This window comes from Dama dama, chromosome 29, assembly GCF_033118175.1.
Source record: "Dama dama isolate Ldn47 chromosome 29, ASM3311817v1, whole genome shotgun sequence".
Taxonomy (NCBI): Eukaryota; Metazoa; Chordata; class Mammalia; order Artiodactyla; family Cervidae; genus Dama; species Dama dama.
This window is the reverse complement of record NC_083709.1, coordinates 71,517,927-71,543,736: the sequence shown is the minus strand read 5'-3', so window position 1 is coordinate 71,543,736 and position 25,810 is coordinate 71,517,927. Positions and strand designations below refer to the sequence as shown.

General features: G+C 52.9%; 1 protein-coding gene across 1 annotated transcript in view; it reads left to right on the top strand.

Moving 5' to 3' along the window:
* Positions 1 to 25,325, top strand: part of LOC133048783 (putative serine protease 47) — a 157,186-nt gene extending 131,861 nt beyond the window's left edge. The window contains exons 4-8 of the mRNA XM_061132541.1: positions 13,107 to 13,343; positions 14,325 to 14,508; positions 15,934 to 16,211; positions 18,480 to 18,640; positions 24,978 to 25,325. Coding sequence (XP_060988524.1) covers positions 13,107 to 13,343; positions 14,325 to 14,508; positions 15,934 to 16,211; positions 18,480 to 18,640; positions 24,978 to 25,325 — 1,208 coding nt within the window. The remainder of the gene's footprint in view (positions 1 to 13,106; positions 13,344 to 14,324; positions 14,509 to 15,933; positions 16,212 to 18,479; positions 18,641 to 24,977) is intronic.
* The last annotated feature ends 485 nt before the right edge of the window (positions 25,326 to 25,810 follow it).

Sequence of the window (25,810 nt, the reverse complement as noted above, 5' to 3'; positions counted from 1 at the left end):
TACTTTCCCGTGTCATTCAGTCCAGTTAATCAGCCTACAGAGCAGACGGGTGAACTGGGTTGGGAAAAGAGCAACGCGAGGTTCGGAATTCATCAGGCAGGCTCAGAGATCAGAGGTCATACTTGTATTTTCTTTCCACTTTTCCCAAGCACCTCCTATGCCACTGGGAAATCAGAGAGGTTGTCAATGACCTGGAAGGAGTCAGGCCCCAACCATGACCTTTGAGTTGGATCGAGTCATCTCAGATCTGTGGTTGATTTAAACCTTGGAACCAAGAACCAGAAAGACTTCAAGAACTCAAATTCTTGATTCCAAAGTCAAAGATTTCCAGACTTCAGAGCTTTACACTTAGGGAACACCAAAGCTTTAGAAGCACACACTTTCAGAACCAGAAGTAGAATGGTCCAGTCCTCTGGAAATGAAGCACAGTGGGCCAGGGGGACCTTTGCCTGGAGACCCCTCAGATGGAGCCACACCACACCACACTTACGGAGCATAAAAGGCAAACCAGAACAGCTGCTTGGTCCCAAAAAGACCTGATATCCTGACACTTTGGGGGACCATCTACAGAAGACATGCGGGAAGCTCTTCTGGGTCTCCCCTTTCTGCAGAGTGAGTCTCTGGTGTCTGCTGACACAGTACCTGGGTCCCCTCTAGAGTTACACCCTATCTTATTCAGTGAATGCTCTGCTGCTGCTGCTAAGTCTCTTCAGTCGTGTCCGACTCTGTGCGACCACATAGACGGCAGCCCACCAGGCTCCACCATCCCTCGGATTCTCCAGGCAAGAACACTGGAGTGGGTTGCCATTTCCTTCTCCAATGCATGGAAGTGAAAAGTGAAAGTGAAGTCGCTCAGTCATGTCTGACTCTTAGAGACCCCATGGACTGCAGCCTGCCAGGCTCCTCCATCCATGGGATTTTCGAGGCAAGAGTACTGGAGTGGAGTGCCATTGCCTTCTCCAAATGAATGCTCTAAGGCTGAACAATTCCAAATTCAAGCTAAATTGACATCACAACTGTCATTGGTCCAGCCCTTACCCACGCTGTAGCCCAGCCTCAGCCTCAGTCCTTGACTCCAGCCATGTCCCAGTTGCAACTATCACCTCTGGGTCAAACAGAGGCCCAGGCCAGAACCCTACCCTTAACTCTAACCATGCCCCAGATTCAATCACCACCTTTGGGCTCACATGGAGATTCAGGCTAGACCATAACTCTTGACTCCAACCTTACCCCAGTGTCTGTTAACACCATCTCAAGTTCAAGTGGAGACCCAGGTCCAATCAAAGCACTTGACTCCAACCACGACTCATTTTCAACCACCACCTCCAGCTCATGTGGACACCCATGCTCAACCCTAACCCTTGACTCTGACCACAGCTCACTTTCACCCACAACCATCTCACACTCACATGGAGACCCAGGCCCAACTCCAACCCTTGACTCCAACCATACCTCACTTTCAACCACCACCTCACACTCACATGAGGACCCAGACCTGACCCCAGTCCTTGACTCCAATAAAACCTCAGTCACAACCACAACCTCGGGCTCACAAGGGAACCCAGGTCTGACCCCAAACCTTGACTCGAATCATATCTCACTCACAGCCACAAACTCAGGCTGACATAAAGACTCAGACCCAACTCCAATCCTTGACTCCAACCAAGCCTCACTCTCAACCTCAATTTCAGGCTCATATGACAACCCTGGCCTGACCCCAACAATTGACTCTAACCATGCCCCAAGATCAAGGACCACTTTGGGTTCAGTTAGAGACCGCTGCTCATCTCACCCTGTCTTTCCCAATCCAACCATCTTCCTCTCAACTGCAGACTAGGTACTATGAACTCTTGCCCTATAATCCAAATTAAGCCACCATCTTTGATCCCCAGTGCAATTCAAATCCTGGAATATCATTTTTTTAAAAAGCAACTAGAAAGTGGGAGAACTTTATCCTCTTTGGTTAAAAAAAATCTCAGCATGTCTTTAGCCAGGTCACCCCCAATCTTCCCCAGGGGAACAGGTCTTCTCAGGCCCACACCTCTGTCTCTATCATTCCTAGGGATTTGATCAGCCCTGAGGTTTGGGAGAAACTGGAGTACCATCTTTCCAAAAGATTCATGCAATAAGAGAGGGCCCTGCCCTGCAGAACCCAAGAGCCTCAGAAAGAGATGCAGCCTCAGGGGGATTCCCCAAGGCCTCGTCAAGGCACTGGGCAAGAAGAGGCCCTCAAGTCTGTCTGCAGGTCTAGGCAAAAGCAATCCAGATGCACAGAAGATGAGGTCCTGGTACCCAGCAAGGATCCCACCAGGGAAGCACCTGTGCCAGGAAGTAAAGCAGAGTGTGCGGAGGATCCTAAAAGTTCTCTACATGACCTCAGCCAACCCTTCAGTGAAGGTTCCAAGTGCAAAGCCTGAGTTGCAAAGAGTTGAGCCCAGGCAGGAAGCATCCAGAAGTCCTGGGGGTCCTTATAAGCAGGAAGGGAGAGCAGATGCATGAGTGCCAGATCCCTGTTAATGTCTGTTTTTCAAGGTTTGCTGCCAATCACTTCTTAGACCTTCCTGGAGAGTCAAATGCTCCTACGGGTACAGAAAATGCAGGATCCTCTCAGGATAGGGAAGCCTCCATGAACACCTCCCATGAGGTCTCTTGTCCTCAGTCCTTATATTCTAGGAGCTGGAAGTGCATTTGACAAGATTTTGGGTCAGACAAAGATGGGTCCTACTACCCAAGGTCCTCAAGATCACATTGAGCTTGAAGTTGAAAAGTACTCACTGCATTTGCCTTCCAAGGTTCATCTTGAAGGCCCCTCTGGGGACCACCCACAAGCCCAGTTACCAGAGGGCTTGGGCAAACATTCTTATCCCCATCCAGGAGAGAAAGTGATAGCAATGCAGGCAGCGCCCACCCTGGAGAGGCCCTTCCTGCCCCCTACCATGTGACTGAGGGAACCCAGGGGGCTCTGCGAGGAACCTCAACTGGCAATGCCCAGAAGCCCTCAGAGGCCCCTCTGACTGGACAGGAAGACAAGCCACCTTCTCAGGCCCCCACATACAGCTTTGTGGGCAGAATCTGGCACAGCGAGTCTGTTGTGGAGGCTGAGAAAGGCAGCCTGGAGCCCAGTCCACATCCAGCAATGGCCAGGAATGAGCCGCAGGAGGAATCTGGGGATTGGGCCACCCCAGAAACTTGCTTCAATGAGACAGTCATGGACCTCAGTGACTGTTCCCAATCTTCCAGAGGACAAGAGGTGATGGACAGAGACACTACTTGGAAAGGTACTTTTGAACCTAATCTCTTAATCAAATACCAAATAATTAATATAGATATGAGGAGATCATGGTATCCAAGGTCCCATAAAAATCCCTCCTCGAACACAAAGTCTGTTGCCACAAATCCAGAAGATGTAGACTTTGATGAACAGTCTCATAAGCTTAAGTTCCAACGGTTCATAGACTGGCAGAAACAGGCTAAGTCCAGGCCACTTGCCTGCTCCTTCAAGACTGTGCCACTGAGAGGCTTCTCAAAGACTGTCACTCAGATACATTCATTGCCACAAACGCCTTGGCTTCTCAGGAATCTCTGTGCTGTTCTGAGACCCTGTCCAGTGGAGACAGGTCCAATTCCCGCACATGTGATGTTACGTTGAGTGGAGAGGGCAGCCAGGGACAGCAGGAGGGCCTGAGAAGGCAGCCCCAACATAAGAGCAAGAGCAGGAAGTTCATCTCCACTGATGCGAGAGAGACTAATAGGAGGCCCAAACCAGCACAGCAGAGAAAAGGGCTGGTGGTACCCAGAGCCCTCCAGGCCCGCAGGATGAGCCACCCTGCCCAGAAAAAGGAATCAGCAGAGTCCCTACAAAGCAAGTCTCACCAGTTAATCCTGAAAAAAAGACAGGTTTCTTCAGAAAACCACTTCAGAGAAAGGATTAAGCAGTGGATTTTCCCCCAATAAAGCAAAAGACCAGAACAGCCTCTGCAAAAAGGCAAGCCTGCTGCAGACACTGCCCAGAACCAGGGAACAGTCGAAAGAAGTCTGATTTTCGACCTCAAGACTGTTGAGGCTCAGGCTCTCATGACAACTGTTGGACAGATCTTAGAGAAGATGGAGCTTCACCGTAGACCTCATCTTCAGAGTTTCATTGGTACAAAGCAGAACTCCAGGGCCCCTAGGTTCAGCTTACTGCTACCATAGGTTTCTCTCCAACGAAGAGCAAAGGAGAGCGATGAGACAAACAGCCTGCCATCAGTGAGCCAGCCCCATGGGTCACAGCTGTCCTACAAAGAGTAAGTGGACCAGTCCCAGGGACTGCAGGCGGACCTTCCCACCCAGGGAGTCAGGTCCCCGGCCGGGCAGAGCCTGCCAGCAAGGATCAAGAGTGACAAGTGTCCCAGGCCGTCCCCTCCACTGTCCAAGACACTGTCTTCTTCAGAAATACACCTCTTCTGGTCAATCAGAACATGCTTGTCACAGCTTTCCTGAAAGGAAAACTCTTCTCCAAGAAAAAATTGCATACCGTGCATATAACACCTTATTTCTCTTGTGTTAGCACATCCTCTGTGTGCTAAGCTTCTTCCTACCACAAAATTCGTTTCCTGAAATAAATGGGTTTTTTTCTCCTGAGAAATGGTGCTCTGTCTGTGCCCTGCTCGGGGGAAGGAAACGGGTCAGGGGCCACTCTTCCCAGGCGGGTGCTTTGACTTCCATAAGGGACGGGGTCACGGAAGGAAAGTGAACCCCAGCATGGATACTCACCCACACTCGACTCCCTCCCTGCACCTCAGCGTCCGTCACACCAGCATTACAGAAACAAACCACAGCATGAGGACGTGTCACGGGGAACTAACCCTAAAGACCCCCCTCTTCTCAGGATGCGCCTCTGTCCCCCCACTTCTCTACCTTGCACTTGTGAGCCTGTAGGGGAGGAGTTTGCAGAAGCTGAAACTCCCCCCAGGCTCAGAAGGTGTCAGAGACTACTCACATGTCAGAATAAGGAGGGGAGTTTGGGGCAGTGCTGGCCGAGTCCAGGGTGGGAGATTCTCGCCATGTATGGTGGGATTAGATGGCGCTGTCCTGGAAGCCCCTCCTCTCCCAGATGGAGCTGTAATGAGATGCGCCAGGCCTGTCAACTTTCCTCTCTTTTTCTCCTGCTCTGGGGCAGGGGTGAGAACGGGGACCACACACTCTCAGCTCTGAGGGTTGCGGTGTGGAACATGGAGGCCCCGGAGGGCTGGTCCACCCCTGCCCTGGAGAAGAGGACAGCCCTGCTCATAGTCCCCGCCTCTGCCAGGGAATGGGCAGGGGCATGTCTTTGTGTGAGCAGTCCCCTCACTGTCTGAGGGTGGGACACTGCGCCCCTAGTGTCGGACGCGGGGAAAGGAGGCACGGGGCAGAGGTGCCCATAGATGGTGCAGTGACCCAGGAGCCCCTGGCGTCCCACCGGCACCTACAGGCCCAGAGGAAAGAAGTGAGGGGCCGTTGGCTCCTGGCGGCCCGGCCCCAGAGTCCCCCCTCTACTCCAGCTCCCAGAGCCCAGACAGAGGGAGGCCGCCTGGACCCCCTGACAGAGGGCCAGGCCCTCAGAAGCAGCAGAGCCTCCAAGCAGGCAGTCTCCACCTCTCCAGAGTGTAGTTGATCCGCTTTCACAGGACTGGGAGCTTGGGGCAGACTCGCAGTCTAGGACCTCTACCTGTGCATGCATGTGGCCCGAGGAGGCTCCCAGAGGACAGGTGGGACTCGACAGGCCCAGGGGCTCTGCGACAGTCATAGCAAGTCGCAGCTGTCAGCAGCTTGCTCAGCCCGGAGCCCAGACAGGGAGGAAGCCAGCAGACACGAAGTGTCACCCAGTGAGCGGGAAGTGACCTGTGGAGAAGGGTGCAGTCAGCTTTCTTCCCCAGGACCCATCTACACAGGAAAGTGTCAGTCACTCGGGCATGTCCAACTCTTTGAGACCGCATGGACTGTAGCCTGCAGGCTCCTCTGCCCGTGTAATTTTCCAGACAAGAATATTGCAGTGGGTAGCCATTCCCTTCTCCAAGGGATCTTCCCGACCCAGGTATCGCACCCAGGTCTCCTGAATTGCAGGCAGATTCTTTCCCACCTGAGCCACCAGGGAAGCCCTGGAAAGCAGGGAGACAAGAGCAGTTCTCTAGAGTGATTCGGGGCCGTGTCAGAGTCACTAATGGGGTGGAGGGACCAGCTCCAGGAGGGGCCCTGATCCGCGTGACAGCTGGAATGGGCCTGCCCCACGCCTGCTAGGACCCCCCACACGGGACCAGCTCCAGGCCTGCATGGCGGCGTGCACAGGCCTGCTTGTGCTGAGGTCTGGCCTGGCCAGGTCTTGCCTCTGGGCCGCATCCCTCAGGGTGGGCACCGCAGTGGGGGCTCAGACAGGGTCTCAGGGAGCGGCTGGGACTCAGGGCACAGAGTGGCCTCCAGAGCTCAGGGGAGAGGCAGGCACAGGCAGAGACTCTGAGCCTGGGGCTGCCTGGTCCCCCCAGAGGCATCGAGGGGGCAGTGCTGGGGGTGGGGGCGCTGACCCCGAAGACACCTGTGTGGAGAAGTGACCCAGAGGGACACCAGCAGAACAGGAGGACACCAGAAGGGAAAATCCTGTGTCCTTCTCTTGTAAGGGGCAGGACAGCCACCAACGGAGGTCCCCTCACTAAGAGTCCCCACAGAGACCCACACTGTCCCCACACGGGGACCTCCCACATGCCCACTCTGAGAAATCTCACCCAGAGACCGCTCGGAGCATCCCACAGAGACCTCTCCTGAGACCTCCCCCACACACACCTCCCAGGTGATCTTTAGGATCTGAGTACCAACCCGCTGACCCGTCCTTCATGGGGGTCTGATGTCAGATAACAAACGAGAAGGACCAGGGATGGTGCCCGGCCACAGCCCCACTCCCAGAGCTCCAGACATCCAGACACCCTCAGCATTGCCCCAAATGGGCACCATTTAGGAAGGAGCGCCAGACATCCAGACACCCTCAGCATTGCCCTAAGTGGGCACCATTTAGGAAGGAGCACCAGACATCCAGACACCCTCAACATTGCCCCAAATGGGCACCATTTAGGACAGAGCTCCAGACATCCAGACACCCTCAGCATTGCCCTAAGTGGGCATCATTTAGGACGGAGCGCCAGACATCCAGACACCCTCAGCATTGCCCTAAGTGGGCACCATTTAGGAAGGAGCGCCAGACATCCAGACACCCTCAGCATTGCCCTAAGTGGGCACCATTTAGGAAGGAGCACCAGACATCCAGACACCCTCAACATTGCCCCAAATGGGCACCATTTAGGACAGAGCTCCAGACATCCAGACACCCTCAGCATTGCCCTAAGTGGGCATCATTTAGGACGGAGCGCCAGACATCCAGACACCCTCAGCATTGCCCTAAGTGGGCACCATTTAGGAAGGAGCACCAGACATCCAGACACCCTCAGCATTGCCCCAAATGGGCACCATTTAGGACAGAGCTCCAGACATCCAGACACCCTCAGCATTGCCCTAAGTGGGCACCATTTAGGACGGAGCTCCAGACATCCAGACACCCTCAGCATTGCCCTAAGTGGGCACCATTTAGGACAGAGCTCCAGACATCCAGACACCCTCAGCATTGCCCTAAGTGGCGTTCTCTGCTTGGGGAGACGGTCATGCCCTCTGTCCTTTGTAACCATTGCCTCTGAACAGGAGAGCCATGGTGTTCCCCACGCAGATCTGCAAAAGTCTTTCCCCCACAGATCTTCATTAGCTTCAGCTCTGTCCATGGCTTCAGTTCAGTTCAGTCGCTCAGTCGTGTCCGACTCTTTTCGACCCCATGAATCACAGCACGCCAGGCCTCCCTGTCCATCACCAACTCCTTATCCTATTTGGAACCAGTCTCTTGTTCCATGTCCAGTTCTAACTGTTGCTTCCTGACCTGCATACAGGTTTCTCAAGTGGTCAGGTGGTCTGGTATTCCCTTCTCTTTAAGACTTTTCCACAGTTTGTGGTGATCCACACAGTCAATAAAAAGAAATAGATGTTTTTCTGAAACGCTCTTGCTTTTTTGATAATCCAATTGATGTTTGCAATTTGATCTCTGGTTCCTATGCCTTTTCTAAAACCAGCTTGAACATCTGGAAGTTCACAGTTCACATACTGTTGAAGCCTGGCTTGGAGAATTTTGAGCATTAATTTGCTAGCATGTGAGATGAGTGCAATTGTGCAGTAGTTTGAACATTGTTTGGCATTGCCTTTATAAGGGTTGGAAAGAAAACTGACCTTTTCCAGTTCTGTGGCCACTGCTGAGTTTTCCAAATTTGCTGGCATATTGAGTGCAGCACTTTCACAGCATCATCTTTTAGGACTTGAAATAGCACAACTGGAATTCCATCACCTCCACTAGCTTTGTTCGTAGTGATGCTTTCTAAGGCCCACTTGACTTCACATTTCAGAATGTCTGGCTCTAGATGAGTGATCACACCATCATGATTATCTGGGCCGTGAAGATCTTTTTTGTACAGTTCTTCTGTGTACTCTTGCCACCTCTTCTTAATATCTTCTGCTTCTGTTAGGTCCCTACCATTTTTGTCCTTTATTGAGCCCATCTTTGTATGAAATGTTCCCTTGGTATCTCTAATTTTCTTGAAGAGGTCTCTAGTCTTTCCCATTCTATTGTTTTCCTCTATTTCTTTGCACTGATCACTGAGGAAGGCTTTCTTATCTCTCCTTGCTATTCTTTGGAACTCTGCGTTCAAATGGGTATATCTTTCCTTTTCTTCTTTGCTTTTCACTTCTCTTCTTTTCACAGCTATTTGTAAGGCCTCCTCAGACAGCCATTTTGGTTTTTTGCATTTCCTTTTCTTTGGGGTTTTCTTGATCCCTGTCTCCTGTACAATGTCACAAACCTCCATCCATACTTCATCAGGCTCTCTGTCTATCAGATCTAATCCCTTAAATCTATTTCTCACTTCCACTGTATAATCATAAGAGATTTGATTTAGGTCATACCTGAATGGTCTAGTGGTTTTCCCTGCTTTCTTCAGTTTAGGTCTGAATTTAAGACTCTACACATGGCCATCACCAGATAGTCAATATCGAAATCAGATTGATTATATTCTTTGCAGCCAAAGACAGAGAAGCACTATACAGTCAGCAAAAACAAGACCAGGAGCTGACTGTGGCTCAGATCATGAGCTCCTTGTCGCCAAATTCCTGTTGAAGAGTTTTTTTTAAAAAATGGGTCACTTCATCCTATCAGGGAAACATGAAACTCAGATGAGCTTCCCACTGCTAGAAGAATCCTAAGCCTTCAGAAAAGAATAGAGAACATGTCTAAAGGATTTGAGAACGTCAGAGCTGTATGTCCTCAGAGCAGGACTCCCCAGGCTCTCCAATTCTCAGTCCTTCATGCTCTCTCTCAGGGACAAAACCTCCCCAGTATTAGGTAAATTAAATAAATAGTCTTGATCAGGCGCAGAGACAAAACAGATCAGGCCTCTGACCTTGCTTTTAACTTGCCTGGACACAGCCCTGACTTGAGTGCCCTGATTGCCTACTGTGAGTGCAAGCTTTGCAGAACCATAGGCAAGACAGGAGACAAGTCTTGAAATTGTTGAGCCCCCAGAGGGACACTGGCCAACCAAGCCCCGGGCTTAACAATATTCCAAGTTTTACATGACAAACAAATAGCATTAGCCTGAAACCTAGCTGAAATTGCTCACAGATTGATGATGGTATCAGTTTGCATCCTGGGATTATAAACTGGAATCCCAAACTGCAATATTTGAAATCTCACTCATGAAACAGATGCATTGCTGGGAACTTTTCCCAACTGGGACTCCAGAAATGCTGTGTCAGGGGATTTCCCCGTGCTGTTTAATTCTGGATGTTAGTCAAAACCCAATTCAGTGATGTATCCTCTGCTGTTTCTATTTCTCTTTTCTTTTAACATTAGTATATTGAAAGAAAGCTAGATAATTCTCTAAAAAATTTTGGTATTATTTATTTGTGTATAACAAGTGGCTTATTTTGTTAACAAATTCTTTGAACCTGAGATGAAACTGAAAACTTTCTGCAAAACACCCACCTTCATCCTTGTCAGTTCACTGATCCCCAGAGGTCCTGTGTATCCCTGAGAAGTTAGGTTTCCATGGAGCTAGACTGGTTGAAGGTCTTCCCTGGTGCCTTAAAAGAAAGAATCCACCTGCAGTGCAGATTGATCCCTGGATCCCTGAGTTTGATCTCTGGATCCCTGAGCTCGATCCCTGGGTGAGGAAGATCCCCTGAAGGAGGAAATGGAAACACACTGCAGTATTTTTGCCTGGGAAATCCCGTGGACAGAGGAGCCTGGCAGGATGCAGTCCATGAGGTCGCAAAGAGTCAGACATGACTGAGCATACACACACAGGTTGGTTGAGACCTAGTGATACAGCTGACCAGATTGATACTCAATAGTCCCCATGGCTCCTGGGGCAGTTGGGTTCAGGGACACAAGACTTTGTAGACTTTCACCACCTTGGCCCAATGTGGAGTTGTCCTTGCCCATCAGCTGTGCCACAGAATAGCCAGCAACACCTGGAGCTGTCCAGCCGACTCTCAGGGCCTTTTCCTGAGAGAGCACTTGGTTATCTGGCCTCTTACCCAGGAAGCACCATGACTTTTGACTGCTGCCTGCTACACCAACAACACACCTCTGAAGGTTCTCCTCTGCATGCCATCTGCCCACCAGACCCACCCTTCTAGGGGCTCAAATGCTAGGACCACAGAGATGGTGAAGGAGTGCCCACCAGCGTAAGCCGCAGACACCCCTCTATCCACACGCATGATTTCTGCTGAGGATCCCCGACACTGATGGGAATTCTTTCATCCACCTGCTAGGAACAATGCAATGATTCAGAAAGATGAGGGTCCATTCACACATATTGCTTATTTAGCTTATATGCAAAGTACATCATGTGAAATGCAGGGCTGGATGAAGCATAAGCAGGGATCAAGATTGCCGGGAGAAATATCAATAACCTCATATATGCAGATGACATCACCCTTATGGCAGAAAGCGAAGAACTAAAGAGCTTCTTGATGAAAGTGAAAGAGGAGAGTGAAAGAGCTGGCTAAAACTCAACATTCAGAAAACTAAAATCATGGCATCCAGTCCCATTACTTCATGGCAAATAGATGGGGAAACAATGGAAACAGTGAGAGACTTTATTTACTTGGGGCTCCAAAATCACTGCAGATGGTGGCTGCAGCCATGAAATTAAAAGTCCCTTGCCCCTTGGAAGAAAAGTTATGGCCAACCTAGACAGCACATTAAAAAGCAGAGACATTACTTTGCCAACAAAGGTCCGTCTAGTCAAGGCTGTGGTTTCTCCAGTGGTCGTGTGTGGATGTGAGAGTTGGACCATAAGAAAGCTGAGCACAGAAGCACACCAGCCTTCTCTGTAAATGGGATTCTCAAGGCAAGAACACTGGGCTGGGGCAGCTGGGGGCGAATCGCCACGCCCTCCTCCGGGGAATCATCCCCACCCAGAGTTAGAACTGGCTTGTTTTATGTCTCCTGCATTGGCCGGTGGGTTCTGTACCACTAGCATCACCTGAGAAGCTCAGAAACTATCATGCTAAGTGATATAAGTCAGACAAAGACAAGTACTGTATGATTACACTTCTTTTGGAATCTAAAAGATAAATGAACAAACATAACAAAACAAACAGAGTTATAGACAAAGAGAACAAACAGGTGGTTAGCAGAAGGGAGAGGATTGGGTGGGGGGGGGAAGAAAGCAAAAGCTGAGGGAGATGATTGAGGTACAAGGTTCCCGTGGCAAGAGTTCCGTGGTGGTCCAGTGATCAAGAATTTACCTGCCAACACAGGGGGCATGTGTTCAATTCCTGATCCAGGAAGACAACACGTGCTATGGGGCAACTAAGCCAGTGCACCTCAATTACTGAAGCCTCCATGCCCTGGAAAATGTGCTCCACGAGAGAAGCCACAGCAACGAGAAGCCTGCACACCACGATAAAGAGTACCTACTCCCCGCTCTCCACTAGACAAACCCCTCGTGGAGCAACAAGACCCAAGGGAGCCAAAATAAATAAATAAATATATATATTTTAAGTTCTAATTGCCAAATAAATGAGTGTGAAATGGGTAAGAAATGTACACTGTGGGGAATATAGTGAATAACTGTGTAATGTCTTTGTACAGTGACATATCATAACAATTCCTATTATTTTGAAATGTGCAGAAATATCCAATCACTATGTTGTGTAACAGCAACTAACAGCATTGTAGGTCAATTATACTTCAAAAACAAACAAATGCACAGAAAAAAGAGATCTCAAATTTGTGGCTACAAGAAGCCAGGAATGGGGAGGTAGGAATTAGATAGCTATAGTCAAAGAAACAAACTTCTGGTTATAAGAACTAGGAAGGTAATATACAACATGATAAATATAATTAATACTGCTCTATATGATACAGGAAACTTGTTAGAGTAAATTCTGAGTTCTCATCACAGGGAAACACATTTTTTTTCCTATTTCTTTAATTCTGTACCTATGTGGGTTCACTAAATTTATCGGGGTGACCATTTCATGATGCATATAAGGCAAATCACTACGCCGCTGCTGCTGCTAAGTCGCTTCAGTCTGTCCGACTCTGTGCGACCCCAGAGACGGCAGCCCAGCAGGCTCCTCTGTCCCTGGGATTCTCCAAGCAAGAATACTGGAGTGGGTTGCCATTTCCTTCTCCTAATCACTATGCTATGCACCTTAAACTTAAAAGATTAAAAAAGAAAGAAAGAATGGGCTTAGGTTAATATTAAGGTATCAGTATTGGCTCGCTAGTTGTGGCAAATGTGCCAAGGCCATCCAAAGATCTTATCATTAGGGGAAACAGGGTGAGGAGGAATACTAGAACTCTTCGTATTATCATTGCAGTTTTTCCATACATCTAAAACCATTCTAAACTAAAAGGTTTATTTAAGTATAAATCAATAAATTTTTAAAACATTTACTGAAAATCATTGACGTGTCCTTTGTATAAATGAACTTCACGGTTTAAAAATCGTGTTGAAGTAGAGTTGTTTGGCGTTGGTCTGGGGCGGGGCCAGAGCAGGGTGGGGCCGGGCTGGGGTCAGTAACCCCGGCAATGGGCAGGGCGGCGGGGATCCCCCGCGGCCCGGGCCAGCCTGCGGCTCTTCTCTGGCTGCTGCTGCTGGACGTGGCCACCGTGGAGCTGCGAGGGTCCCCAGCCACGGCCGCCCCCGGCCCGACTGCAGGCGATGCGGGAGCGTTGGGGGGCGGCGCCCCGACTTGGCGAGCACAGCGGTTGGCCCCGGGAGCCACAGGTGCGTTGGGGCCTCCATTCGGGCCACAGGGCCTGAGGGTGACGGCCGTGACCAGGGCCTGGTGAGTCACTCAGTCTCATCGTTTCTCTGCCCTTCCCGCCAGCCAGGCAGCCCAGAGGTCCCCTCCACACAGGTGGGTCAGGCCCTCCTCTGTGAGGCCTTAGGGTCGGAGAAGACCCAGTCCCTTTGTGGGGCGAGGGAGTGGGGACCAGCAGGGTCTGGTCCGGAGGTTGGAGGCTGGGTGGAGGAAAGCGCTAGGTCTACTGCGTGAACGGGCCTGAGTCCAGGGCCCAGGGCTCTCACTTCCCTCACCGCCGCCCTGGGAGCCCAGGCCCTAGACCAGGATGCCCGGTCTCAGGGGGCCTGGGCACACTCCTGCCCTCCCAGGAGTGAGTCCTGGAACCAGGGCTGTCCTCATTAGCCCACTCCTTCTTCTTTTAGAAATGGAGACTCCTGCAGAGTCAGAGAGGGCTGTGACTTGCCCCAGATCACTCAGCACCACAGCTTCTGCCTGCAAATCTCCCTCCCTGAGACATGGGGTCAAGTGGAGGGAGCACAGGCCCTTAGAAGTCATGATCTTGAGAGAGTAATCTTGGCAACTTCTGAGACCTTTAGTACTTTGATCTACAAGACAAGGCATTGAGGAGGCTAGTTGACGGAAATGAGGTCTGTGATGTGTGCAGCCCTTGGCAGCTTTGCTCAAGGATGTTCATCTGTCTGCAGACGCTCCTGTGAGCTGGTCCCTCCTTGCCCCACCCCCCAGGCCCCTGGGTCGTGACCCCACAGGGCTTGATGCGTTGTGCTCTGCCCTCCCGTCCTCAGTGGCGGCCGGTGAAGCAGAGTCCTGGCCTTTTGGCTAGGCTGCTGGACGCCTGGCCTTTCGGCTAGGCCGCTGGACACCTGGCATGGTTCTCCCATCTGTGAAGCGGGGCGGCCTTCCTGGTTGTGACATTTGGGGCACCACCAGTGTCTCTGTTACAGGTGGCAGGGGAGTCTCCACAGTGTGCGGGAAACCCAAGGTGATGGGGAGGATCTACGGCGGCCGGGACGTGGAGGCCGGCCAGTGGCCATGGCAGGCCAGCCTGCAGTCCCAGGGCTCGCACGTGTGTGGAGCCGTCCTCATTAACTCCAGCTGGCTCCTTTCCACCGCCCACTGCTTTCTCAAGTGAGTCTCCTTCCTAGGCTGCCAGCACAGGCTCTGGCAGGGGAGGGGGATGCAGGGGCAGAGGAGAGAAGGGGGATGGACGTCCCACGTTAGCTCCTCTGGGCCCTCCTCTGGGCAGTGTGTGCCTTCAGAGGCGTGTCGTTCCGCCTTTGGCCTGTGTTCCCCGCACCTGGACTGTCCTCCCCGCTCACCTGCCCAGATCGTGGGCATGCTCCACCCTTGGCCCGTGTATCTGTCCCCAGCACAGGGGAGCCTCAGGAGACGGACAGTGTCCATCCTCGCTGCCATGCGGTGTGGACCTGTCTCAGATCACAGCTTCTGCTCAGTGTCGGCTTGTTTCCAGGTGTCAGACTCTCGGCGGGGGGGCCTGGCACCGCATGTGTGGCCAGCAGCTGGGAGATTCTTATTACTCCTGCGAAGCTGTGTGCCCGGGAGGAGTCGCGGTCCCTGGCGTGCATTTGAGGAGCCGTGTTATGAACTAGGCTCATAAGGGGGAGGTGGGCTCGCTGGGAGAGTGACAGGGCTGCTCAGGAGTCTCCTTCACTCAGCCACGCGGGGCTGGCTCGGTGCCAGGCTTCTGAACAGAGGAGGGGGCTCACCAGGGCGTTCAGGCACCGCAGGCCAGGTCTGGGCGCTGGAGCTTTCAGGGCTCAGGGTCTGTCAGCACCCACTCTGAGCCATGCTCCGTGCAAGCCCCTCTGTGGCATCAGGGGTGGCAGATCCCACCTCACCATGTCTCCATCCCGTCAGAAGAGAAAGCCCAGCATGGACAAGGAGGGCAGAGCACATGGGGTGGGGGTCAGGAGAAGGGCTGTGGAGAGGGAGGGCTTGCTGGAGGGGAAGGGTTCATGAGGGGAACACGAGAGAGGGGCTCCAAGTAGATGGGCCATGAAGACAGTGAGGGTGGGGCGAAGATTTGGCAACTGTGTTGGGGGAAAAAGGCAAGGTTCCATTTCCTGCACCCATTTGCTCATTTATTTAACAAATCTTTTGTCCTTGGAACTAAGTGGAGAAGCAGGCCTTGGGCATGGATGTGTTTAAAGGTGGGGGATGGTTAACAAGAGTATGGGGCCCGACGGTGGGTTGTGTGGCGTCTCGGGAAGGGTGAAGTTAGAGCCAGGACTGAGCCAGAATGCCTGCTGCCTACAATCAAAAGGCCTTCATGTGATGACCCCACCGAGGACCTTTCCAGAACAAGGATTCAGTGCTTCTGCAATTCTAGTGTGTGATGGAGACGCCAGCCACATATCTGAAACTGTAAGCAGGGCATCAATCAGCCTCAGGAAAGAAGGGCTCCTGAACACTAAAAATGGGGAGACGAGGAGTGGAGGGGCCCAGAGGGGTGCGGGCAGTTAGACGAGGATGCAGGCAGAGAGCGCGTCCCCGCTTGGAGATGATGGTGACAAGGCGCCTTTCCTTCTCCAGCAAACCCAAAGCCCCGGAGAGCTACCGGGTTCTGTTAGGGAGCACCCAGCTCTACCAGCACGGCCCTCAGACCCGGGAGGTACCCGTGAGCCGGGTTATCACGCACCCAGACTTCGAGAAGCTGCATCCCTTCGGGAGCGACATCGCCATGTTGCAGCTGCTCTCTCCTGTGAACTTCACCTCCTCCATCGTCCCCGCCTGCCTCCCAGTCCCTGGCATGAAGCTCCCCAGGAACTCGTCCTGCTGGATAACCGGCTGGGGGATGCTCAACGAGGAAAGTGAGAGGGTGTGGGGGAGTTGGGGGGGATGAGAGGAGGAGGAGGAAGGGGAGAAGGACAGGAACAAAGAAGGGAGGTGTGCCTCCATCTGAGGGGTCCCCAGACAAAGGTCCCCCTGGCCCACTGTGCTTCATTTCCAGAGGACTGGACCATTCTACTTCTGGTTCTGAAAGTGTGCGATTCTAAAGCTTTGGTGTTCCCTAAGTGTAAAGCTCTGAAGTCTGGGAATCTTTGACTTTGGAATCAAGAATCTGAGTTCTTGAAGTCTTTCTGGTTCTTGATTCCAAGGTTTAAATCAACCATAGATCTGAGATGACTTGATCCAACTGAAAGGTCATGGTTGGGGCCTGACTCCTTCCAGGTCACTGACAACCTCTCTGATTTCCCAGTGGCATAGGAGGTGCTTGGGAAAAGTGGAAAGAAAATACAAGTATGACCTCTGATCTCTGAGCCTGCCTGATCAGTTTAGAATGATTATGACTTAGAGGGTTTTACTCTCCAGACCTCACTTTGGTTTTCTCCCAGCTCAGGTTGTCTATCTAATTTGTAGACTTGTTAGGCAAATTGTATTTTTTAAGATTGAAAGAGGAGAAAAGTAGACCAAAACTTATGAGCAAGAGCCTTCACTGAAGAAAGGAGTGTTTATGACTTGGTAAAATGCTTAGGATGCCAAATTAGGGAAGGAAAGAATATTCATTTGTAATTATTTGTAGGGTGATAATTTGGTATGGTGTTTCTCTACAGAGGTGCTCCAGGCATTTTGAACAGATGCTGCTTCAGTGGGTGGGATGTTCCAGCATCCCTGGTCCTTGCCTATTAGTATGTCAGTTAACAGTCAATAATCATAGGACAAACAACCAGGTCCCCAGAATTCTCACACCACACACATATAACACATGTATGCCACACTTCACACACACACACACACACACACACACACAACACATGCATACCACACTTCACACACACACACACACACACACGCGCGCGCACACACACACACAGACAGGCTCCTCCTTGAGGTCAGGGACCCTGACATCCCAGTCCACGCCCCAGGCAGGGCCTGGCACCTGGTAGGTATCCCACTGCTGCCCCCGGGCCCCTCCTCCCTGGACTCCAGACTGGTCCCGGCTCCCACCCTGCGTGCTCTGTCACTCTCCACAGAGCTGTCTGAGCATTTGCTTCAGAGCAGGCGTCATGCCAGTTCCCTGCTCATTACCCCCAGTGCTTCTCGTTTCTTCTTAAAATAAGGTCAAAACTCCCTGTCTTGGCTCTCAGGCCCATTCCTCTCTCTCATCTCCTGCTCCATCCCTCACCCACACCACCCCAGCCAGCAGATCTCCCTCCTGCCTTGACGATGCAAAGGCCATTCCCACCTCAGGTCTCCACCTTGACTATCCCCCGGACTCATTTACTTTCCCAACTAACCTTGTCATAACTCGTTTTTTTCCATATGGAACTCTGCTGCTCCTCTGTGGAGTTTTACTTGATCATGTGAGCTAAAACAGGCTGCCCCTAATAGCATGTCTCCCTGTTTTATGTCCTCTATACCACTTATTAGATCTAAAGTAATGCTACTTATTTACTTCATTTACCCTGTCTGCCCCAACTAAAACGTTCCCCTGTATCATTAGTTAAAAGATACTTAGCACAAGGACAGAGGAATAAATGAGTAATTGAATGATGAATAAATCCGTGATTGGATGAGAGAATGGATGGGGGAAGGTGGGAGGACGAGTGGGTGGAAGGGAAGATGTTTGGGCAATGGATGAAAGGATGGTGGGCAGAGAGATGGAGTGAGCGGTCTATTGCTGGAGGGGAGAATGAAGAGATGGATGAAAAGATGAGTGTATAGGCAAATTTATGGAAGGATGAGTGGGTGAATGGGACATGAGGAAAGATAGTAGATGGATGGAGAAATAAGTGGATGCAAAGCAAGGTTAATGATAAACAAAAGGTGAGTGGATGGGAAGCTTAGTGAAAGGTTGCTAAGCACCAGTGAGTGGCAGGTGCTGGAGGGACTTGCCTGCTCCCTTTGTGGAACAGGAGTGTGGCCTGTTGCTATGAAAGAGGTGGGGGAATAGGATGAATTTGGAAAAGTCTGAGAAACACAGGAGGGCTTATTAGACATAAGTAGAAGACTGAAACAAGGATGAACGCCCAGCTGTGCGGAGAAAGCCCCGAGCTGAGGGCTGGTGCTGACTGGTAAGGCAGACCTCTGTAGCTAGGGCACAGCATCCTTCCCTCATTTCCTCTTTGTCCTCGCAGCTCCCCTGCTCGAACCCTTCCATCTCCAGGAGGGTAAGGTGAGCTTCATTGAGAACAAGTTCTGTAACATGTTATATGGACATGCGAAAGGCAAAAACTTCTCTGTGCATGAGGACATGCTGTGTGCCGGGGACTTCTCGGCAGGAAAGTCCATCTGCCACGTGAGTCAGGCCCTGTCTGTTTCCCTGCTGTTCTCAGGGCCTCAGTCTCTCTGGGGAGGGGCTGTGGTCTTCTGCTCTCTTTGTGGACCCCTGGGCTTCCCGTTTCCTCCTCTCTGCGTCTTCCTGGGCTCCATCCCTTGGCCACGTCCCCCAGGCCACCCCCTTCCTAAGCCCCTCGCACATGAGGGCATCTACAGCATCTATTCTTGAGGCATATTTTAAAGTTTTTATTGAAGTGTAACATACAGACACCCATGCTCTTTTCATAAGTTGCATGAATTTTCACATAGTGAGGCAACATGTGATCAATATCCCAGAGGCCCCGCTCACACCTCCTTCCTGTCACCAACACCCAGCACAAACCAGCATCTTCACCTTTAATACCTTGGATTAGATTCTGAATATTCTGTAAGTAGAATTTATTTCCAGTTGTCAGTCTTTCTTGTCTTAACGTTGTGTTTGTGAGACTCATCCATACTGTTACCTGTTCAGTCTCCTTACTCTACAGGACTCTCCTGTGTCCATTGAATCCTATGATCAGTTACACTTTAATGCGTATTTTAGTACTTTCCAAATTTTCATTTCATTTCACTTCCAAATGTTTTATCTTCTATTTCACAGAAACCCTTGAGTAGAATTATTCGATTAAAGGTGTGTGTATATTAAACTTTGGCAGATGTTACCAAACTTCTCCAAAGTGGTTCTCCATTTCGATTCATTCGAGCAGTGGATGAGAGTTCATATCCTCACCAGTACTTAGCACTTTCCATCTTTTCTCATTTTAATAACTTACTGTGGTTTTCACTTTTCCAGTGACGAATTGAATGTACTTTCACATATTTTTACCTTTGGACATGTTTTTCTGTAACGTTTCCTTTCAGGATTTTCCCCCCTCTCATTTTTCGGTTGGTTTGTCCGTCTCTTCCTTTAGGGGCTCTTGTGTATTTTACATATTCCGGATATCAATCTACTGCTGGACGTTTGTTTTGTGGGGTTTTTGGCCTCGCTCTGTTTGTTGCGGCCGTGTTGGCTGGGTGTGAGTCGCGACGGGCAGGCTTCCCGCGGCAGCGTGTGGGCTCCGCTTTCCTTGAGGCGTGCGCGCTTCCCGGCGCGCGGGCTCCGCTTTCCTTGAGGCGTGCGCGCTTCCGGGCGCGCGGGCTCCGCTTTCCTTGAGGCGTGCGCGCTTCCGGGCGCGAGGACTCCGCTTTCGTTGAGGCGTGCGCGCTTCCGGGCGCGCGGGCTCCGCTTTCCTTGAGGCGTGCGCGCTTCCGGGCGCGCGGGCTCCGCTTTCCTTGAGGCGTGCGCGCTTCCGGGCGCGCGGGCTCCGCTTTCGTTGAGGCGTGCGCGCTTCCGGGCGCGCGGGCTCCGCTTTCGTTGAGGCGTGCGCGCTTCCGGGCGCGCGGGCTCCGCTTTCGTTGAGGCGTGCGCGCTTCCGGGAGCGCGGGCTCCGCTTTCGTTGAGGCGTGCGCGCTTCCGGGCGCGCGGGCTCCGCTTTCGTTGAGGCGTGCGCGCTTCCGGGAGCGTGGGCTCCGCTTTCGTTGAGGCGTGCGGGCTTCCGGGAGCGCGGGCTCCGCTTTCCTTGAGGCGTGCGCGCTTCCGGGCGCGCGGGCTCCGCTTTCGTTGAGGCGTGCGCGCTTCCGGGCGCGCGGGCTCCGCTTTCGTTGAGGCGTGCGCGCTTCCGGGCGCGCGGGCTCCGCTTTCGTTGAGGCGTGCGCGCTTCCGGGAGCGTGGGCTCCGCTTTCGTTGAGGCGTGCGGGCTTCCGGGAGCGCGGGCTCCGCTTTCCTTGAGGCGTGCGCGCTTCCGGGCGCGCGGGCTCCGCTTTCGTTGAGGCGTGCGCGCTTCCGGGCGCGTGGGCTTGGCAGTTGCCGCACAGACTTAGCTGCCTCGGGGCATGTGGGATCTCAGTCCTCTGACCAGGGATTGGACCTGCATCCTCTGCATTGGAAGGCAGACTCGTAACCACCAGACCACCAAGGAAGCCCCACTGTTGGATACTTGACTGTGAAGCTTCTTTTCCCCTCTCTGTGGTGTCTTTATGGTGAGAAAACAAGCCTGGAGAAGGAAGGTGGCTCCCCTACAATAAGGGCCACAGCTTGGGCCCCTGCGTTCTGACCCCAAGCCCCACCTGACCCCCACGGCATCATCCTCAGGGCCCAGGCTCCCAGGCTGGCATCCCGTGCTGATTCTTCCACGGATGGTGTCGTGGAGCAGGGGGAGTGTCAGGGCTCCGGAGGGAGACACTGCGCTACCACGTGACCTCGGGCGCTCGTTTCCGCTCTGAGCCTGCGTCCTCATCCACAGCGTAGGCTTTGGAGGCCTCCGTCATGGGATTGTTGCAAGGATGGTGTAGTGGGTTGGATGGCGTCTCCTAAATTTGTGTCCCCTAAATCTCAGAATGTGACCTTATTTGGAAATAGGTCTTTGCGGATACGGTTGTTAAGCATCTCAAGATGAGACCTTGCTGAATTTAGAGCGGGCTCTAAATCCAATGATTTGTTTTCTTATAGAAAGAGGGAGAGACACAGATAGTTGGCTTCAGACTTCTGACTTCTAGAACTGTGAGATCAATTTCTGCTCTTTTCAGAGCTAGCCAGTCTGTGGAGATAGGCTTTGGCACGCCAGGAGATGCACACAGGAGGGAGGAGCTGCCCCTGGCCCACAGGATGGCCTCACTGACGGCTGTTCTCACGGCCGCCCACGGGGCTGCTGAGCCAGAAGCGGGAAGCTGGGCCCCTTGCCCTCCTTGCAGGTTCCCAGTCCACAGGCAGTGGTATGAGCGGTCTGGCTGTCCGGCCTGGCCTGGCCTTCTCACAGAGTCAGCCGCTCCCGAAGGTGAAACGAAGGGCTCAGTCCCCCGCGCCCCCATCCGCTGTCACCCCGGACCTCCCTTCCAGCCTGCAGAGGTCCTGCCCACGGAGCCCAGGGCTGGAACCCTCTGTCTGCTTGCCTGCTGGACGTCCATAGTGACCTTGAGCCCACTCCTCTCGTTTCTTCCCGGCTGAGGACGGCGCTGAGATGGACCCCCAAGAGCCAAGCCATTAGATGACCCCTCCTCCCACTCTCACCCTTTCAGTCACCACAGCCTCCCTGAGACACTCTGTCTGGACTCGTCTTCTGCTGCATCGCCTGTTCCAGGCCCCACCGTGAAACCCAGGCCCCTTTTCTCTCCCTGGAAGTACCCCGCCCCCTGCACAGGGCACCCAGAAACAGGTCTGAGGAGAGACCGGCCACAGAAGCATTCGGTGCTCAGACTGTGGGGCAGGAGAGCCCTGGTTTCGGTATTCAATATCATTTACTGGGATTGTGACCTTAGCTGAGTTTCCTCACCCATGAAATGGGGTTGCTAACAGCCTCCTCTTAATAAGGTCCCTGTAGAAAAGTTTAATACTGTTCCTGACATTCAGTAGGTACATAGCAAGTCTTGGCTTTCAGTCTCCTGGCCTGGTCTGTCTCCTTCTACCAGGATTGTACCTGTTCTTCTGGGCCTGTCTTAGACCTGTCCTCTCACCCAAGGTAGAATTCACTGCCCTGGCCCCATCCAACACATATATACTGCCTTGGTTTGCTCTGTCTCTTCAATAGTGCAAACCGCAGCTCACTTTCCACGGGATACACTAGTGTTGGAGCTTCCTCTGCCTTCTGAGAGCTCCCCAGGGAGCAGGAGGCTTTTTGAGCCCTTCCCATCTCCCTCAGACTGGCCCAGATTCCACCATAATATCAGCAACCACGAGGCTTATCTGCACGAATCCTGGAGGCCTGTGGTAGACAGGGACCAGGCCTTCCCCTGGCCTTGAACAGCTCAGGGTGGGTACACTGTGGGGAGGGACAAGGGCACCCCAGGTGGGAACCCCAGAGGGGAAGAGCTGAGGAGATGATGGCACATTCCCAATGTCCAAGCAGCCCCTGGTATGACTTTCTTGGTGCTTTGGTGACATCACCTTAAATTGGTGGCTCAGACAACACATGTATTATCTCACATTTCTGGACCTCAGAGTCTAAAGTCAAGGTGTTGACCTGGCTGCTTCCTTCTGGAGGCTCTGGGAAAAAATGTTTTCTTGCTTTTTCTATCTTTTTAGAGGTCCTCAGCAATCCTTGGCTCATGGCCCCTTCCTACGTCACCAAGTCACATTGCTCCTCCCTCTGCTCCTGTCATCACATCTCCTCTGACTCTGACCTCCTGCCTCCCTCTTTCCTCATGGGTACCTTTGTGTTTATGTTGGGTCCAGCCAGATAATCCAGGATAATCTTCCTATTTCCTGATTCTCAACTCCATCACAGCTGTAGAGTCCCTTTTGCCACATAAGGTAACATAGCCCCAGGTTCTAATGATGAGGACGGCCGTCTTTGAGGGTTACTTTTGGCTAGCCACACCGTATACCCTTCTCTTCCCTTCAAGTCACCGCTTCCGCCACCCCTCCCTCTCAGCTGGAGAGCTGGCTTCCTGTTTCACTGGCCTGGGTGCCGTTCATCTTCCCAGTCCAGCGGCATCTTCCGTCTCTCCTGAGCCTCCTGGCCCGTCGTGCCCAGTCCCTCCTGGAGTTCCGGGTGCACAGAGGCTCCCTTGCTCCATACTTGTCTCCGCTTTCGCAGCTCTCCTATAAACGTGCAGGGGCAATCTCCCTGCTGCCCAGTCTCTGCCTCCTTCCCCCAGGGACCCCTCCTAACAGCCCTGGATCTAACCCGCTCTGCCCAGGAGTATGCCCAGGGCCCCGGAGCCTCGTGGCCAGTGTCCCCAGGAGCCTGTCTTGCCCGAGCCACCCGTGGCTCCAAACCCTCCTCTCACTCGGCACTTGGGCAAGCCTCACTGCCATTTCCTGGGCACCAGGGCCAGCCAGCTACTCCACTCTGCACCTGGGCCCCTCCCCTCCCACCGCTAAACGCTGGAGGCCCCGGGGCTCCACGCCTAGCCTGTTCCTCCCCTCTGCACAGCCTCCTGAGATAGGCTCTGCTGTGACAGTTCCTGTTGCCTCCTTCAACATACTGTCCTAAATCTGACTGTTTCTCACCACCCTGGCCCCTCCCCACCCATAATCTCTTGCCTTCTCTCCTATAGCTGCCTCTAGACAGGTTCCTTCTCTACACAACCCAGATCACAGCACCAGAGCAAGCCAGGTGCTCGACATGAGCTGGACAGTGCTCCACAGGAGGCAACCCCAACCCCACCCTAAGGCCCTGGGAACCCGAGTCCTGTCTCCCCGACCCACTTCCCACATGTCGTTGCTCCTCCTGCCGCCCGCCTGGCCATCCCTCCTCTCCTCGTCTGCGCTCCCCGCTCCCCCTGCGCCAGCACCAGAAAGTTGGGTTGTCCTGTTTGGAATCTCAGCTCGGGAAAGCTCCGTGTCTCCACCCTATGAACTGCCCTTCCCTTCCTGTCCTGTCCCTTCCATGGCTTGCTTCCACATGTCACGTCTGACGATGGCAGGCTGGTTGCCTTCTTTACGATAACTCTGTGAAGGAGGAACCTTGACATTTCACCCCTGTGCCTGAGGGCAGAAGCTGCCCTGGATGCTGGACATGCGTGTTGGACAAGTGTGTGGAAGGCAGGATCCTATCCTGCTCCTCTCACCCTGCCTCCAAGGATGACCCCTTCCCTTTGGGTGATGAAGTGAGAGGATTTCCACCCAGGTGGTCCTGCCCTGACAGCATTTCAGGACTCCAGTAGCTCCTAGCAGCTCTCAGGGGACCCTCAGCTGCTCCCTGACCAATACAGGCTGCCTCCCCCAGGCCTGGGTATGGGCACTCTCTGAAGATGCTCAATCAAGAAGTTGAGAGAAAACTAAAGGACTGACTAAACGAGTGAAAAAGGAGGAGGACCTGGGTGGGGACGTGCTGCTGCAGCTCAGAATTTGCAAGATCCAGGTCTGCAGCAACTTCAGCTGGCTAGGTTCCGCTCTTAGAGCCCTCTTGAGCTCAAATCCTGCAGCTGTCTGTCCCTTCTCGGCCTTGGACAGTGCTTTGACCTGACTACCACACCCTCCCTGGGCATGTGAAAGTGAAAGTGAAGTGGCTCAGTCATGTCCAACTCTTTGCACCCCCATGGACTGTAGCCTCTGTCCATGGGATTTTCAGGGCAAGAGTACTGGAGTGGGTTGCCATTTCCTAGGATCCATATGTTGATGAATATAGATCTGTGATTGTTTTGAGGGTCAATCAGGACTTCCTGAAGCAGGATTCCAGTGCCTACCTGCATGGCTTAATTGGGCTGATCTGCAGTGGGAAGTTGCTGATTGGAAATTCACAGAATGAGGCTGGAGGGCAGAGACTCATAGGCCCCACCCTGCTACCTGGTCTCAGAACTGGCTCAGTCACCCACCTGAACTCCCGTTTCTTTCCTAGGGCGATTCCGGGGGTCCCCTGGTCTGTGACTTCGCCAGTTCCTGGGTTGTGATGGGGCTGGCCAGCTGGGGCTTTGACTGCCGACACCCCATCTACCCCAGCATCTTCACCAACGTCACCTACTTCACCGACTGGATCGATGAGATCCAGAGACTCACACCCCACCCCGAGCCCACGTCTGCCCTTACACCACCCCCTGAGCCAACGACCACTCCTGCACAGACCCAGGTTCCACACCAGTCTCTGCGGGCTGCCGGCGCGTCCACGCCGGGCACAGCCGTTGTGTCTCCACAGACCTGGCCCCTGGCGTTGCTCCTGCTTGGTTCCCCGAGGCAAGCCCTGTGGTGATCGGCCAAGCCCCTCAGCTCCAGCGGTGTGCCTCAGGACCCAGCCTGCTCACTGGAACCTTCCCCCCTCCCCTCCCTCAGCCCCATCAGCTCTCAAGGGTCCCTTCTTGGCTTCCCCGTCCACCAGCTGTGACCCCCACAACCCAAGCTTGAAAAACCAAATAAAAGCAAATGAAAGACTCATCCTGATCCTGTCCTGGGGCCCTACTGCTCCTCCTGACCCTCAGCACGCACCCCTTCACTTGAGGTCTGCCGTCTGACTCCCCGGACAAGGGAACAGCAAGTGGCTGGGACATCACAGCAGGAGGAGGGCGGGGTGGGGACACTGGAGTCCAGCTGGGGGGAGAGAAGGGAGGCTCCTACCGTGGGGATGCACAGGCCTCAGAGGAAGAACATCAGTCAGCTCCAGCTGCCGGAACAAATACCAGAGGCCCTGTGGCTTAGACAACAGGAATCTATCATCTCATGTTCTGGAGCCCAGAAGTC